Source organism: Myotis nattereri, assembly GCF_964212035.1.
Source record: "Myotis nattereri genome assembly, chromosome: 19".
Classification (NCBI taxonomy): Eukaryota; Metazoa; Chordata; class Mammalia; order Chiroptera; family Vespertilionidae; genus Myotis; species Myotis nattereri.
In genome coordinates, this window is record NC_138095.1 from 1,170,202 (window position 1) to 1,188,224 (window position 18,023).

Sequence of the window (18,023 nt, forward strand, 5' to 3'; positions counted from 1 at the left end):
AGGCTAGTCTCTTTTCAGCCCGGCCTCCCTGTATAAGGCCCTGAGCTTATTAACCTTCTAAGTCTCCTGGCGGCTTTAGCAGGTGGAACAGAGTTGGGTTGGAGGCCTGGAGGGGGGGCGGGCAGTAGAGATGAAACTGACCTTGCCAGTGAATGTGCCCTCTCATCCATCACACACCCTGGTGTAGAAAGTCAGGGCCAGCATGTCTCTCTCCCTACTTCCTTTCAGTGATTGGGGAGGAATGTGTGTGAATTTATCTGCTTATAGGTGGTTGGACACTTTACTTTTCGATATTTCTTTCTTCATATTTTTCATCAACTGATCCACAAGAATTAGGAGTTAAAGAGGCTGAAATGTAGCCCTACCCAGTTTGGCTCAATGGATAGAGCATCAGACTGTGGACTGAAGGGTCCTGGGTTCGATTCCAGTCAAGGGCATGTCCCTCGGTTGCAGGCTCAATCCCTGGGCATCTGTGGGAAGCAACCAATCGATGTGTCTTTCTCTGCCTCTCCCCCTCCCTTCCACTCTCTCTAAAAGTCAATGGGAAAATATCCTCAGATGAGGATTAACACACACATAAAAGGAAAAAGCTGAAATGTAAACCAAGGGCAGCCAGTCTAGATGCATGCTGAGTTCCTAAGTATTAGCATGTCCGCATCACACGTTCCTGGTCTGGGTGGAGACTCGGGCACTGGCGTTTTCATGGAGTCTTTCAGATGATCGGATGCAGGGGTCATGGACTACATTTGAGAACCACTGAGCACTGCTGAGAAGGACCCAGCACTCTCTTGGCCCTGATCCGTGGCTGAGGGATGAGGTGACGGAAGCCTTGAAGAGGGAAGTGGCGGGGGCAGAGCGTGGACGAGAACTGAACGTCAGCGCTGGGCTCTCCCCACTCTGTTTGCAGGGGATCAGCCCACTGGGGAGTGAGCTTGCTCTGCAGTGGGATGAGTTAGGTCAGATGCAAGAACTTCTGGCAGGGGGAGCCTATATCCCTCCTTCCCCAGAGGACCTCAACTCAGCACAGACCGTCCAATGTGGGCATTAAGGTGCAACATGGAGGCAAAACGAAAGGAAGGAAACATCTTCAGAACAAATTCTGCTGATTTTGCGTGAAAGGGACCAGAGGGCCTTCTCTCAGTTCTGCTGTGGAAGTTGAATTTTAGCCTCAAGAGCAACTTCAGTGGCGAGTGGGCCAGGAGGCCTGTGGCTTGGTCCCAGCTCTGTGGACAAGCTCAGTGATGTTTGGCCACTTGCTTGATTTCTTGGGCCCCATTTCTTCAACATCTGCCCTGAAACGTATGGGTTGCTTTAGATTGTTTTTAATTTCTGTGGTTCCATTATTCTTATATTTTATTGTAATCCCACCCCCTGCAAAAGCGCCTTACACCATGTGGGAACTCAGTGATGTTTTAGTGACTAATTAAATTAATAAGTTGAATAAAAAAAAACTCAATGTTGAGGTTCCAGGAAACCTATCTACCAGTTTTCCCATTTGTTGCCCCTATTCTAGGGCATTTGAGTCTATCTCTGAGCAGTCTACAGTGGCCCTTCCTGCCTTTTATTCTTAATTAGTATGTAGAGGGCCTAACCTCCAGTGACCGCCAGTGATCATTCAGACCTTGGAGATGCTCCTAGAGTCACTTGCATGGCAGAGAAGCCATCCCCCGGGAGTGGTGGCCTCTGTCTCTGTCCTGGTGCCCCGTCCCATGCAGCCACCCCTGATGGGCTCTCTCTCCCTTCCAGAAAGCAGACCTGGCTGTGGCTGGCCTCACCATTACCGCTGAGCGTGAGAAGGTGATTGATTTCTCCAAGCCGTTCATGACTCTGGGGATTAGCATTCTTTACCGCGTTCACATGGTAAGCATTTCTGTCATTCATCTTATTTGCATGCAAACACCAAGTTATATAGTAATTAAGAATGACTTGTGGAAATATTTAGATTTCAAGACTTAAGTGCAAATGTGCTGGGCTATTCTTTCCCCCAGCAGCTGCATGATTGGTAAACAAGAAGAACGGAAGAGTCACACTGTGGGCGTCCCTGTAAATACTGCATCTGCCTCACTGAGTAGGGACGGCCAGAAGTGACTGCTCAATCAGGGATGGCTGCCTGCTGGTTCCTGTGCTTCCTCCTGGAGGACAGGCCACAGCACAGCGAGGTCCCCAGCACCCTCCTGACTTCACGGCTCAGCTACACTCTGCACACTCAGAGTGTGGTGTCTGGTGGGGGCACACAGGCTCCTTCCACTAGTGCATAAAGGGCAGATGATTTAATGTCACTTATCCCTGATGTGTCCCCTCTTCTGCACACATTTTTAAATGATTTAATTTTTAATTGATTTTAGAGAGAGAGGAAGAGAGAGAAACATCAGTTGATTGCCTCCCACATACACCTCGACTGGGGATCAAACCTGCAACCTGGGCATGTGCCCTCACCAGGAATCAGACCAGTGACCTTTTGCTCCACAGGACGATGCTCAACCAACTGAGCACACTGGCCAGGGCGCTGCATATTTTAAAAAGAGAAGGAGGCTACTGGTTAGGTTGGCTAGAGTGGGCACAGCTGGTGTTAAAAAGAATTTGTGGAGGCACAGCAATGGGCAGCAGAGGATGGGCAAGACAGCTGGCGGGCAGGGCAGGGGAAGGCAGGGGGCAGGGCAGGGAAGGAGACTGGCTGGTCCTCAGATCGCCATGGTCAGGCATCACATGGCTGGCACGTAGTTCTCCTAGTTTGTCTGCTAAACCAGAAGAAGTTCCTCTCATCTTCATATCCAACTAGCTCTCCGTGCGCTGGTATTAGATGGCTTTCCCAGCACTGCAGCCACTGCAGGGTCCAAGGCCACACGGCATATTCCTCTGCATTAGCTGGCACCACCCGGCTACCCAGCAGGGAGTCACCAAAGCTAATCCCACGCGTCTGCTGAAGAAGCGACTCTCCCTCGTCTGACCTTCTCGGGCCTCGCATTCCAATTCCAGGAAAGGGGGCATTTACGTTCCCGCCCCAGCCTGAGCTCGCATGCCACAGCTGCTAGGGCAGCAGAGACTGGGGCCCATTTCTCCCGTGGAAGGCCTCCTTGCCACGGCCACCAGGCGGCTCAGAAGAGCACAGCTCTGTCCTAGGCCTGTGCCTCTCAGGACCCTGGCTGGGCCTGGGGAAGAAGGCCAAGCATCTGGAAGAAGAGAACATCAGAATCCCAGGCTTCCAGGTGAAGATGGAGGGAAAGGTGAGGATCTGGTCAGAGACAACTGTTGGCAATGCTGTTCATGTGTCTCTCATGGATAAAGGGAACGTTAATCCTCTTGCTCCTCTTTTCACGATGATGACAGTCCCCATTCATCGAGCACCTCCTTTTGGATAATTGAACTTTTGAACAATTGTCCTGTGTACCCTTGCTCATTTGGTCCTCAGGATTGGTCTTTGAGGAAAAAGGGCCAGGATTACAATTCCATCTTAAATGAGGAGCTCACACAGGGCTGGGCCTGGCATGCAGGTGTCCTAGCTCTCAGAACAGTGTTCTTGTCTGAGCTGCACCTGGCAGAATTCCTGGGCGTTCTCTAGCTCGCACTATTTCTTGAGCCCACCCCACCCCCTCCAGCACCTGGGCCCTGAGGGAGCACCCAAAAGCAAATGGAGACAGGGATTAAAAAGTGAGAAAGAAATAAAGGCCAACGTTGAATCAATGCCAAGCATTTTGCTGGATGTATTACCCCTTTTTCAAGAAGGTCTTTTCATTTCAGAAAGATTGTCCAGGAAAATGGAGAACAGTGCTGAGTAAACCAGTGAATCATTTCTAATACTGCTTAATATTCTATTATAAGAAAACAGAAAATGAATAGAGTTTTATCTCTTAACACTAAATAACATAATGGCCCATATAATGGAAATATGGCTTCCTGAATCATTTTAATGTTGATTATTTATTGAGTGCTCCTCTCTAAAGAAGCTGAAGGTGTTTTATCACCTTTAGTAATTCTCACATCCTCCCTTCATGCTGATCATGGTATCCCATGATATGGAAAAAGAAGTGGCACCAGAGAAGTAGAGTGGTTTGCCTAACATCACTCAGCAAGACAAGGGCAATGCCAGGGTTAGAACTTAGGTCTACTTATACCTGATTTCCAACAAGTAACATGAAAATAGATAAGCTGCGTCTGGGCTGTATATAGGCAACAACCCCATCTGGGGGCTTTATGAAGAGGAAATCATTGATTACCCTTCCCCGCTAGAGTCAGAGATGAGAATTGCATGCTAAACCAAAATATCATCAAGACAACTCATTGCAGACACACTGAGGGGAGCTCCCCTTGGTTCCTGGGTTGGCACAAGAAGAAATTATGTTCTTCTGCTTCTTCCTGAAGGAGTAATGGAAACTGTTGTCTTATCTCCTCATCCCGAGTGTGTTCTATTGAGCACTGACCACGACTGGTCTCTGTAAATTGCCTTTAGTTCCAATGACTTTGCCAAGCCTTTGTCATTAGCTCTGCTGGAGAGGAGATGGAGTACAGGGAAAGAAGAAGATTCATAACAGTAGTTTGTATGTAGGGAATGGGGACGAGGGTACAATTTGACACAAACACAAGAGGGCCCACCACAGTCGGACCCACTCTGTCCACCCGGAAAGGCTGAGATGGTGCCAGTGAGATGAAATCACTGGCATTAAGTGCCTTCCTCCAGGAGTGAGCCTAGTGTTGCCCAGATGGCTTCCCTGGGGACCCCTAGGGGACCCTTATGACTCATGTTATAACCACAGGAACCACAGGAGTTGGGGGAGTGACTATAACCAGATGGTGCCCCCAGGATCGTTAGCAGATGTCACTGTAGGACAGAACATAGTGTTTCCTGTACATCGAGGGAGTGTCACTATAAAAGTACGTTCCCTCCTATCACATACCCTCCCTTCCCCCCATTGATTTCTGATTGCCATCAGACAGGAAGAGGCAAACACATACTAATACACAGCCCTCACTACGTGTCATCGAGTCCTCAAAACAACCACATGAGACAGGTGTAATTATTACCCCTGCTACAAAGGAAACAAAAGCCCAGAGAAGTTAAGTGACTTGCCCAGTGTCACACAGTTTGTAAGTGTAAGCCAAGTGCAGTCCAAGTCTGTGTTTCAGTTTGCTACTTGTCCTGCATGACTGGCTCTCATGCACTTGTTCCAGACTCTGGAAAAGCACTTGTGTTCCTCCTATAATGTCACATTCCAGTACACATAGAATGAAGCATCAGGGAGTTAATAGATTCTTTTAAGGATAAGAGATATTGCCTACTTGCAAGGGGAGTTTGGTGCCCCTTCATAGCCCCTGGGCAGCTCCAGTGGTAACATTCAAAGAGTCTCACCACGTGGGACTGCTCAGTTGGTGACCAGCCCTTTGGCTCCCTCCAACCATCAAGGATGCTGGCTCTGGTGTGGTTAGTCTGAAGCACAGTGCAAAAGTCAAGGGGACCATTTCTAATTTTGGTGCTATCTGCAGAGCTTGACTTGTTTTAGGCAATTGGGACATAGACATTTATAACCAATTACCGACCTTCAGCATGGTGTATTTCCCAGAAAGAATGGCTCAACTTGCTGTCAACAGAGAAGTGTACAATCAGTGTAAATGCCTGTAGGTACCACAGAGTGTATCTGTTGTATTAAGGCATTATTTATTGTTACCCAATATCACACAGTTTGTAAGTGGTGAAACCAGGATTCGGTTCTAGGCAATCTGGCTGGCTGATAAATAATGGTGGTTATAAGTAAGTCATGTTTAAGAGTACTGTAAGGGGTGAGATGGAGCACGTTGGAATTCTGCCCGGCATTGAGGAGAAGGTGTGAAAGTAATTAGGGACATTACTGAGCAAGATAAGAAGAAGAAGATGCAGTCCAGCTGCCATTTAAAGGAAAGCAAGCAGGGCGTCCCTATGGCAACAGGCCAATAAATGAGCACCAGAGAAACGGAGCCCATCGCCATGATTTCAGCAAGGCATGCACCCTCCCTGGGTCTTCCGGCCCTTCAATACGGAGACCTGGCATTGAGATCCAGAAAACACAGGGAAACACTGAGTTATTCAGAAGAAAAGTGTCACCATCATATATCTTTTGGGTTAAGGAAAATCTTGGAAGAAATGCCTATGGCATATGGCATCTGATTTGCTCCAAGCACAGTAACTCAGCAGTCTTGGGAAGGAAGCCATCTGAAGCATCCCCACAGGAAAAAATGGTAGGCGTTTGGAGCCTTGCAAGTCACATACTTCTCTTGGGCATCATATAAACTGTGTGGGCTCTGCCCAGGCCAAGACAGCAGAGTCCCCAACCCAGATCTCAAATGACTGCCCTTCTTTGCTCTCTGGTTGGCATCAGCCAGTCACGTGTAGAATCAGATGTTGTCTTGCCAAGTGACTAGTATGTGTTTAGTGGAGCTGCAAATTATATCACAGTGTCACTTGTGATATAATCAAGTATAGATTCTGGTATTGAGCAGGTAATGGGTTTTGATTCAGGAAGCAACAATAAGATTTTCTCATAGATGTCTCTCAGTTGAGAGACACAAAGTAAGATGATCATGACTGACAGGGCGCATGGGACTCACGTGATGTTTGTTCAGAGTCAGCGGCCACGTGAGGTGTGGGCGTGCCAGCCCATCCCCATGGGCTCGAGGACGGGTCCTGCACAGCCTGCTGCTGCTCGTGGCATGATGAGGAAGACACGCCAACCACAGCACAAAAAGTGACATATCTTTTATAGCCAGATGTTTGCTCACCAGTTTTGTGTGTGTGTGTGTTTCAGTTGCAGTTTGAGTTCAATAATATTTTGTATTAGTTTCAGATGAACAGCATAGTGATTCAGCAGTCATTTGCTTCACAGAGTGGTCCCTCCCCTGGTAGTTCCAGTCCCTTCCTGGCACCACTCAGGTCATTACCGCATCATTGGCTACATTCCCTGTGCCGTGCTTTCCATCCTGTAACTATTTTGTAACTGCCAATCAATACTTCTCCATCCCTTCACCTTTCACCCAGCCCATAACACCCTCTGCAAAGGCAACCGTCAATCTATTTTCTGTATCTATGAGTCTATTTCAGAACCCCTGAGCTTAGCACTGAGTTTCTATCCTATCCATGGACTTCCTAGATTTCTGGAATCATAAAATCATGTCCTTTTCAACTGGGAGTGGTTCTGTAGGAGCACCTGGCCAGTGGTCTCACAGTGAATGGAAGTGGCTGGCCTGGCACAAGGCCACAGGAGCTGTGGGAGCTGAGGGGAGAGGTTGCCTGGTGTGGTAGCCACCACTCAGCTCCAGCAGCTGAGAAGATAGTCCCGGTGTCGCCAGACCACCCATCAAAAGCAAAACAGCGAGAAATCTGGATTTTTAAATGAAATCTCCATAACTAATGCTGGCAACTAATCACAATGAGTAAACACTGCAGGGTAAACAAACAGGCTGCCTGTGGGCTGCGTGTGGTATGAGCACACGTGTGTCACCTCTGATCGAGTCCCGCTCCCATCGAGACTGGAGGGGGTGTGGACTGGCCCAAGACTCAAAGCTCAGACAGGGGGCAGGTTCCTGGCTCCCTCCTTCTCCTCCCACCTACTGCCCACAGCTTCCTGCTCCTGGCTCCCTCCTTCTCCTCCCTCCCACTCCCCACAGCTTCCTGCTCCTGGCTCCCTCCTTCTCCTCCAGGCCCACTGCCCACAGCTTCCTGTGACCAGCTACCTCCTTTGACTCCCATGACTCTGGCCAAACACATCCCTGGGCTGGGAACAAGTCCTGCTTCCCCACAGCATTGGAGTCCCAGCCTGGGCTTTGTGTCAGAAAACCTGTGTCTGCCAACAAATGACAAGTGTTGATGAGGATGTGGAGAAAAAGAAACCCTCGTGCACTGCTGGTGGGAATGCAGACTGGTGCAGCCACTGTGGAGAACAGTATGGTGTTTCCTCAAAAAGTTAAAAATGGAACTTCCATTCAATCCAGTAATCCCACTTCTGGAGATATATCCCAAGAAATCAGAAACACCAATCAGAAAGGATATATGCATACCTGTGTTCATAGCAGCACAATTTACAATAGCCAAGATCTGGAAATAGCCCAAGTGCCCATCAGCAGATAAGTGGATTAAAAAACAGTGGTACATCTACACAATGGAATACTATGCTGCTGTAAAAAAGAAGGCATTCTTATCATTTGCAACAGCATAGATAGACCTGGAGAGCATTATGCTAAGCAAAATAAGCCATCAAAGAAAGATAAATATCACATGATCTCACTCATTTGGAATATAATGAACAACATAAATTGGTGAACAAATATAAGTCCAGAGACATAGAAGCATCGAACATTCCATCAAACCTCAGAGGGAAGGCAGGGGAGGGTGGGGGCAAAGGGGAGAGATCAACCAAAGGACTTGTATGCATGCATATGAGCATAAGCGATGGACACAGACAGTAGGGAGGTGAGGGTATGTGCTTGGGGGTGGGGACAGCTGGGGAGAGGTCAATGGGGGGAGGAGACATGTGTAATACTTAAAACAATAAAGAATTTAAATTTAAAAAAAGAAAATGTGTGTCTGAGTCCCAGCTCCCCCTTCTTCGCTGTGTAATCTGGATACATCTCCCAACTGCCCTGGGCTTTGGCTGCTTCACTTAAAAAATGGAAATAATAGCCTGTGCCCCACAGCACTGGCTTACGTTTATATGAGGTCTCCCTGTGGGTGACCTGCAGAGGAAGACTTGTGTCCCGCTCAGCACCACGGACAGCGACCGCTCAGCGCTGCCTCCACCCGGCCGTGCGGCCTGGGGAGCAATGGGCGGAGTGCAGGGCCCGGTCAGCCAGAACCCAAGGCAATGCAGGACCAGCCCAGCGCGCACCAGACCCTGTCCCCCACTGCCTGGCCCCAAAGCCGTTCTTATCGAATGTGTGCAGTGAGTCTTGTTTTTATTTCCGTCCCCAGGGACGCAAGCCCGGCTACTTCTCCTTCCTGGACCCGTTTTCTCCAGGTGTCTGGCTCTTCATGCTTCTCGCCTACCTGGCCGTCAGCTGCATCCTCTTCCTGGTGGCTCGGTACAGTCTTCCCGTCCCTTTCCTCACACTGCCACCTCGTGTCCACCTCTGGGAACTACCTGGGAGGGGCGGGGAGGAGGAGAAGGCCTTGGGGCCAAACAAAACTAGAGGGATGGGCGGGAGTCAGAACCTGAACCACTCTGCCCAGGTGTTGACCTGGCACTATCCACCCACCCTTGGCACAACATTCCCGCATGTGTACAATGCCAACAGGTGAGCTTGCCCAAACTTGCGTCTGCACCCTTGCCTCTTGCCCCGCCCGCTCCCCTGTCTTCAGCCCCCTGAAGGAGGGGAGGAGGGGAGGAGGGGAGGGGCAAGGAGAGCCCTCTGATTAGCACTGTGCACTCCACTTGCTGGCATCAGTCTTCACCAGGACCCGCCACAAAGTGCTGAGTGGTGAGCAGCAGGAACGGGGCTGGAGGCTGAGGCGCTGAGGCCTTTTCTGCAGAGGCCTGGCCTCTCCCAGCCCAGAGCTACCTGTGCAAACACAGCTGCCTTGCTGAACTGGAACATGGAGGAGGCAGGTGGCAGGGAGGCAGGATGGAGAGAGGCATTTGCCAGTAACGTTAAGACACACGGTCCAGCTCGGCTGGCGTGGCTCAGTGGTTGAGCATCGACCTATGAACCAGGAGGTCACGGTTCAATTCCCGGTCAGATCACATGCCCCAGTGGTGGGCTCGATCCCCAGTGTGGGGTGTGCAGGAGGCAGCCGATCCATGATTCTCTCTCATCATTAATGCTTCTAGCTCTCCCTCTCCCTCTCCCTCCCTTCTGAAGTCAATTCTTTATAGAGATGGCCCAGAGCAGGGGTTGGGAAGAGCCCGCCCTCCCCGCTCCCTGGAAGCCCGAGGCTGCCCTGGGCCTAAGGAGAGCGCAGGAGCCTGCAGGCTGAGGCCTCCCGGGAGGGGGGGTACGGGGGGGGGGGGGCGCAGGAGGGTGTGCTCTCTGAGTCTCGGGCATGAACCCGCCTGGCCCTTCACTACCCAGAAGCAGGACCCGGGCGAGGAGCTCCCTGTCCTCCCTCAGAGGGCACCTGCCCCGAGCTCGGTGCCCGCAGTGAGGACAGCGAGGGCGCTTGTGAGGGAGGATGACTGCTCAGAGGGCACCTGTGGGGCTGAGGGGCTCTGTCCCCCTCAGCAGCTGCTCCGCCTGGGCCGCGGGGCTGGGCCTCTGTGTCGGTCCCACCTCTGTGTGTGTGCTGGGGCGGGGGGTCCCCCAGAGCCAGCTCTTCAGTGGCCCCAAGGGAGCTGTGCTTTCTCCCATTAGAAGACGGGGCCCCAAGCCATGGGGAGCCTAGGCTGGGGGCAGGTCCCCGCCGCCCAGAGGTACTGTGTCACCCATCTCTGCTGCCTCCAGTGGAAATCACAGCCACGTCCAAGAAGTCATCGGGCCCCACCAAGAAAGACCTCTGAGCACCTGGTGGTCTTCAAAGGCCTTGTGCGCACTGCTTGGCGCCAGCTGCCCCTTGAGCCTGCAACCCTGGCCAGTGCCGGGTCCCTGTAGTCAGTGACAGCAGGGCATCCCTGGGCACTGGCACGCTGCCAGGCCCCTCTGTGGGCCACACGGTCTGCTGCTGCCTGGAACCTGGCTTTGCTGCTCCCTAATTCTCTCCTGCCCCTTTGGTTGAGCCCCTCCTGTATCAGCAACCACAGCCTTCAGGTGACCTGGAAGGTGCTGGAAATGGTCCTCCAGCTTGGTTACCAGTCTCTCTCTCTCTCTCTCTCTCTCTCTCTCTCTCTCTCTCTCACACACACACACACACACACACACACACACACACACACGCCTGCCTCACCAGGCCTGCCAGAGCCTGAACCTCTCAGCCAGTCGCAGGCTCCCTGCTCACCTGTTTCGTGTATTAGAGTTCTTCTGCATCAGGATTTATGTTGAAAAGTAAACATGTTTCTACGATGAAAGAAAAACAGCTAGAAACTGCCAGCATGATCCAGGCCCCTCGGTTCTGGTTGGGAAAATCCAAGTCCAGAAAAGGAAGGTGCTTTCCCAAGGCCAGGAGCCCAGTGACAGTGCAGACCTGAGGCCAGAAAGAAGAGCCAGGCTCTCCGGTCGCCCCCGGCCCCTCCGTGGCTCCGTAAACGTTCCTTTTGCCCCACAGGTTGACCCCTTATGAGTGGTACAGCCCGCACGCCTGTGCGCGGGGCCGGTGCGGCCTGCTGGTGAACCAGTACTCCCTGGGCAACAGCCTCTGGTTTCCCGTCGGGGGCTTCATGCAGCAGGGCTCCACCATCGCTCCGCGAGCCTTGTCCACACGCTGTGTCAGCGGTGTCTGGTAAGATGGCAGAGGAGGGCCGCGTGGGGGTGCCAGCCCGGATAAGCCCTGCTCTGGGTGCACACGCTCGCCGAGGGCAGAACCTCGCTGCCCCGTTGGAGAGCCGGCCGCCTCTGCCTGGCAAAGCAGACCAGTGGGGAGCGGCTGGAGTCCTGGTCCTGCCGGCTCAGCGGCTCTGGGGAGTGGGTGGGGCGCTTTGGGATGTCCTACCCCTGCCTGTCCTCACCCTGTGGTCTGCACACAGAGGGAGCCAAGGCAGGAGAGAGACGGATTGAGAAAACAGCCTGAAAGGCCCACGGCAAGGCGAGGATGCGGCTCAGCCTTAAAGACGGCCTGAGGCTGAGTGGCCTGGCAGGCAAGGCCTGTGCAGATGTGTGCAAACAGGAGCCTGTGGCAGGGGGCGCTGCGGGAGGAGCCTCTCACACCCTCCACTGTCAGGGCCAGCCTGACAGGTTGAGCCGGGCTGAGGCAGGGAGGTGGGAATTGAGAAAAGAAAGACAGGAGAGTGGGATCGGGAGGACTACAGCTCAATCGAGGAACTGCAGTAAGTTTATTAACCACACAATGCTATTTATACACAAGACACTGAATAGGAGTCTGTCCAGAGGAATGTATTCTTTCTTCCTCTTAATCTCTAAGGGAGAGACAGAGCAGGACAAATTCTCGGTACAGCAAATCTCGGTAAATAGTCACAGACTTCTTGGTAAGCCATGAAAGGCTGTTCTCATTCTACAAAGGTTGCTCTCATTCTACTGATAACCGCCATCCAAACAAGTCTGGGAAAACTGTGTGGGTAAGGGTCCCAGCCTTGCTAGCCCCTTCAGGTGCAAGGACCTTGCCAGCTTACACCCGGTCTCCAACACTCCACCAGCTTCCTGCCCTCTGCACCAGGTGTGGGGGCTTCCCAGGCCTGCCCACCTCAATGTGGGGGATGCAAATCCATAGTCACTCTGAGTTAGGCCCTCGGGGAGCACACACCCAGCCTCTGGTCTCCCAAGCAGGAGCCAGCCTCCCCCTGAAGCTCCCTTCTCCTCCTTCTCTCCGGCTCTCCCAGGGCCGTGGCTTCATTGGGGACGAAGCTCTTTGAAACGTGAAGGTGCTGTGACGTGTGGACTAGATTTGCTTCAGACGTGACGGGAGGAGCTGACAGGGAATGTGCACCTAGAAGGACAAGCATGCAGAGCACCAGCTCCCGCCCACGCTCGGAAGCCCACCTCGGGTGGCTGCCACCACTCGTCGGACAGTCCAGTGTGTCAGGCTCAGGAGAGGGAAGGGGCGTTTCTGTACTGGACCCTGTGCCGGGCAGGGTCGTCTGCACAGCAGCCATGGGGCTGACAGGACGGGGAAACGGCTGGGCAGCGACCCCTTCTGGCTGGGGTTGTTTTCCTGACAAATACACTGGGTTTAAAGCATTTGGACGAGGTGCTCATGCCCTATCAGGCAGTAGCCAAGAAATCCAGTGGACCCACATAGGGAACTGGGTTTCACGTTGCCCAGAACAGGGAAGAGACAGTCACAGAGCATCCTAAACATCCAGGAGACCCGGGCAGATGCCATGGAGACAAGAGAAGTCAGCTGCAGAGTCTGCCCCTGCCTCCTGGGGCCTCCCTTGCAGAGGGTGCTATGGCCGTCGCTGCATTTAGGCCCTCCAGCCGCTCTGTCCTCTGTGTGTAAGTGCCTGGCTCCAGTGGCTCAGGGACTCCACTTCTGAGAGTGTGCCAGAGGCGGCACCCCAGCCCCAACCCGAGTGGGGGTGGTGTCCCCTCTGCCTCTTGGAGTTCTCGGTCATTAACTCAGGCTGGGTTTGGGAGCTCACTGGGGGACTGGGAGCAGAAAGCAGGCCGGCCTTAGCTTCCTCGCCCAGAGCAGGTGGCAGACAGTGCCATGGCACTGATGAGAATGCCAGCTTTACCACTGACGGCCCCTTTTCAGACAGGAGCGGGGGCCACATGCTGCGGAGAGCGGGGGGCAGGGGGTAGGGGATGTGCTTTCTCAGCAGAGATGAGGGCTGCACTGACCTCTGAACCCTTCAATTGCGACGGGGGCATAAACAGCCACATGCCCAGGACTGGAGCTGAGTGTGAGGGTGGAGGAACCTCCCCAGCCAACGCCAAGGTGGCGTCCACGCCCAGGGCTCCTTACCCCAGAGTCCTAGCCAAGACCGCTGAGCACGGTCACCTGTCATCCTCACCTGAGGCCACGCACCTCACCACCACCCCAGCTTCCCCCGGGTCGTAGGCATGAGAAACGACTTCCAGCGAGTGTTAGAGCTGCGGCAGGAGCCGAGAGCAGGTCTGGGCTATGGGCACACCTGCCTTACGGTCACACCCAGGGAAGGCAGCCAGCAGTGTCCGTTCCGCACCTCACTTCTTCACACCCCACCCTCAGCTGGTGTGGACAGGCTCTCCAGCCCCAACTCCGCATCTGACCTCCAGCTCTCAAGGCCGAGCAGGCACCAGCACCGCCTGCTAGACGTGCGAGCATTTCCAGGGACACGCACGCCCCTACCCCCGCCCAGGCCTCACAGAGGACAGGACAGCGCCACGACTGAGCCCGCCACCTTCACGTTTCAAAGAGCTTCGCCCCAAGGTCCCTGGGGTCGGGCACACGCGTCTGGTGATGGGCATATGGATGCCCCATCAGGTGGCCCCGTCTCCTCCTGGGGGTCGGCCCGCGGAGCCCTGGCATTTTGTGGCAGAGCCACCTGGGAGCCGCGGCCGCTGCATTCGGGGAAGCCCCACGCCTTCGCTGGCACCGTCTTCACAGAGTGTGAGGCCTCATGGACTCAGCCTTCCCTGAGTCAGAACGTGTGGTTATCCAGCCACAAGTGCTCTGAAATATACCCTAGAGCCCAGTAAGCAGATGAGGAGGGTGAGATCCATACTGCTCGTCCAACTCCTGCCGTGAGCACGTGGTTTTAAGGGCTTTCGTGTGCCTGCTGCTGCGTGGCACGCTTCCTGTGGTTTTAAACGGGCTCCATCCGCCCAGTAAGGCGGCTTCTCCTTCGGCATCACATGAGCACGTGTGTCCCAACTGCAGCCCCTGGGCATCCAAAGGCGCTGGTCCGCAGTCTCGAGGAGTTTCTGCTGCGACAATCCGCAGAACTGGCTTCTAAACACGGCTTTACCGTGTGATACTGGGGGGTTCTGTGCCCTCGGAGCCTCAGGTCCTCGGCTGTAAAGCCAGGGTGAGCGGCCACCCCTGGAGCCATGCGCGTGCGTGGGGCGGTCCTCGCACACGGCATTGCTCCCCTGAAGGTTGGCTGCATCCTGAGGAGACAGTCCAGCTCTGGGCAGACCCTCAGAGCCTTCGCCCCCCCTCACCCCATGCCCATTCCTTTCCGTCTCCCTCACTGCCTGCACGCACACCCCCCATCAAGCAACAACCCCATCCTTTCCAGTAGGAAACAAGGAAGACCCTGTCTCCTTCCAGGCAGCCTCACCCACCTGGTCCCTCCCACGAAGGACCCCTGGTCTCTCCCCCGCTGCAGCAGGGCCAGGTGGGCCAGGGCTCCTGGGCATGCCCGGTGACGATGGCGTCTGGTCTCTTCCTGTGCAGGTGGGCATTCACGCTGATCATCATCTCGTCCTACACGGCCAACCTGGCCGCCTTCCTGACGGTGCAGCGCATGGACGTGCCCATTGAGTCGGTGGACGACCTGGCCGACCAGACCACCATCGAGTATGGCACCATCCACGGCGGCTCCAGCATGACCTTCTTCCAAGTAAAGCCACTTGGTCGTGCACCACCATGGGGGCTGGGCAGCACACGGGGGAGACGTCCGTCCCTGAGACAGGGACCCCTCTCTTCATCCAGATCTCTTCGGAGCACCTGCTTTGGGGTTCACATGGGATTCGTGTTCCTCCTGCTCCACAAAATGCCCCTGAGACTTGGGGTTAGTGTCCACCTGTCCCCAGTGTGGCACGTGGACACATGTGGTAGTTGAGATTCTTTTAGGTACTATTTGGCAGAACTATTTTTTAATCTCAGTAGCTTCCTATTTCTTTTCAAATGAGTGCTAGAAATGTATATGCAGTGAATGTAATCTGCACTTTTATTTATATTGCTGCATAGGATGAGGCTAATGCATATATTTACATGTTTTCTAAGTTACTTTAATTTTCTAGGTCACTTAGACAAAGCAAGATTAGAATAATATGCAAATGACTGGAGTGTAAGGAACTCTAGATTAAATGCACTGGTTTTATTGACCCCAGACTGGGTCAGATCAGAACCCTCGTGGCTTCTTGGGGTTCCCTTGCGAGGCCCCGGAGGCCTTGCCACAGGGTGAGCTGCACGGCGAACAGAGGGCAGGTTCCCGCAGGCTCGGGACCCCAGGGCAGCAGCGTCTCCGGAGTTAATGGTGGAACCAGCCACGTTCATTTCCATGAACAAGTCCAGGTCTCAGTCTCTGTTTCCCTGCGAGTCTTGGAGCCTGTGGGTACAGGGTCAGTGATGACATCGTGCAAACCAAGGTTTGGTGAGACCCAGACCCCTCTGTCCTGTTATTACCTGTTGTTACTGGACTGGTAACTGGCTGAGGGCTGCGGGGAAAGAACTGGCCCTGGCCCTGAAGGCAGCATCTCTGGAGAAGTCCCGGCTGGAGCTGGGGCCACTGCCCCAGCCTGAAGGCCGAGGAAGGACACCCCCAGGTTCCCATTTGCACCATCAGATGGGCCTGGCCACAGCCTCTTGGCAGACGAGGCCAAACCAGGCGCCCAGCCTCCAGGCAGAGTCCACAGCCTGCGGACCTGTGTCTTCCTTCTCCTTCTGTGAAAGGCGTCAGGGCCCCATCCACCGCCCGCCATCAGGCGTTGAGAGGTGATGGGACAGGAAGGGCCATGGGATAAGATGAGGGGCTTGAGGAGCAGGAGGGCCAGAATTGTAAGGTCCACTGTGATTCCCACCCCTCCCCCCGCCTTTTTGTATTTGGTTAATCCTCACACAAGGATATTTTTCCTTTGATTTTTAAAGAGAATGGAAGGGAGGAGGAGAGACAGAGACACATGGATTGGTTACCTCCCACACACACCCCAACCACAGCCAGGGAGGAGCCTGCAACCAAGGTCCATGCCCTTGCCCGTAATCGAACCCAGGACCCTTCAGCCCGCAGACCGACACTCTATCCACTGAGCCAAACCGGCCAGGGCTCTCTCTCTCTTTATAAACTAACATTTCCTTTTCTCTTCCTCCTCCTCTGTGTGCCCTTTCCCAGAACTCCCGCTACCAGACCTACCAGCGCATGTGGAATTACATGTACTCCAAGCAGCCGAGCGTGTTCGTGAAGAGCACGGAGGAGGGGGTTGCCAGGGTGCTGAACTCCAACTACGCCTTCCTCCTGGAGTCCACCATGAACGAGTACCACCGGCAGCGGAACTGCAACCTCACGCAGGTTGGGGGCCTGCTGGACACCAAGGGCTATGGCATCGGCATGCCTGTCGGTACGCAGAGCCCCAGCCTCGGGGCACCTCCGCCAGGCGGGCAGAGCACTAGGCCACAGTGCACCCTGGATTCACAACCCATTTCTAAGCCAGTGTAGCCATAAATTTGGGGGGTGGCATTGTTGAGAGCTTAAAAGGAGCAAATCACATGCTCCCACTAATCAGGGAAGCAGTTCTCAATCCTTAATAATTGGAGGGCCACTTGATTAGGTATAAAGTCATTAATTATTATTTTAATATCTTTTTAATGATTTCAGAGAGATGGGAGAGGGAGCGAGAGATAGAAACATCAATGATGAGAGAGAATCATGGATCGGCTGCCTCCTGCACACCCCACATTGGGGATGGAGCCCACAACCCGGGCATGTGCCCTGACCAAGCATCGAACCGTGACCTCCTGGTTCATAGGTCAACGCTCAACCACCGAGCCACACTAGCCAGGCAATGAATGAATGAATTATTACATGGCATGTTGATGCCCTGGGTAGATTCTTTCAGCCTCTGCTTTCCGCTCTCCTGCCCTTTGGCCGTTTCTCTATTGATTGACATCAGGTAGTGGGAAGGAGAAGGAGAAGATGGTAAAACTCAGATGAATTCATTTTGCTATTAGTGTCCCTGGTGAAAGTTTTATTACAGAAGAAGACTGACACGATTTGATGAGATGGCTTTCAAGTCACATGTGTTCTCACGGATGCACCTGCTCTGAGTCAGCGTCCGAGTCAGCTTCCAGTTTGCAGACCGCGTGCCATCTGGCTGGTGTAGGAGATAGAGAGGTTTGGCTTCCAGAAGGTGGCTTCTAAAGGATGCTTGTGCTTTGAGCGTTCCTCTACCTCTACCAGAGTTGCAGGGAAGCCTTTGAGCTGCTGGTTGTGATTGTGGAGCATCTGACATGTTTCCCAGGTGATTTTGGTGCACACCCTCCTCCACACGCAACCGAGAGCCACGCTGTGTAGGGCTGACCTTGTCTGACCTGTCCTTGTGCAAGATCACAGGGAAGAAGTGGGAACTGAGGCCGTCAGACCATGTGGGGAACTTGACGTACAGCATGTGCATCTTTGCTGGCACCTCACCCCTCCCCCACAACTCCCCGCCAGGCCTCTATAAGCTATAGGCTCCAGGTAGCCCTGGGAAGTGAGAAGAGCATGAGCTGGAGTCAGGCCAGCCTGGGGATGCCCTACTTGCTGGCTGAGGGGCCTTGTTTTGGTCATTTAACTTCTCTGGGTCAGTTTTCCCAGTTGGAAAATTAGGCTTCT

The 18,023-nt window shown here is 53.6% G+C and overlaps 1 protein-coding gene across 1 annotated transcript in view; it reads left to right on the plus strand.

Annotated features, from left to right (window-relative positions):
- The window catches only part of GRIK4 (glutamate ionotropic receptor kainate type subunit 4), a 234,074-nt gene that overhangs the window by 195,378 nt on the left and 20,673 nt on the right, over window positions 1-18,023 (plus strand). Inside the window, exons 13-17 of the mRNA XM_081113547.1 lie at window positions 1,747-1,860; window positions 8,933-9,042; window positions 11,156-11,329; window positions 14,888-15,053; window positions 16,545-16,770. Coding sequence (XP_080969673.1) covers window positions 1,747-1,860; window positions 8,933-9,042; window positions 11,156-11,329; window positions 14,888-15,053; window positions 16,545-16,770 — 790 coding nt within the window. The remainder of the gene's footprint in view (window positions 1-1,746; window positions 1,861-8,932; window positions 9,043-11,155; window positions 11,330-14,887; window positions 15,054-16,544; window positions 16,771-18,023) is intronic.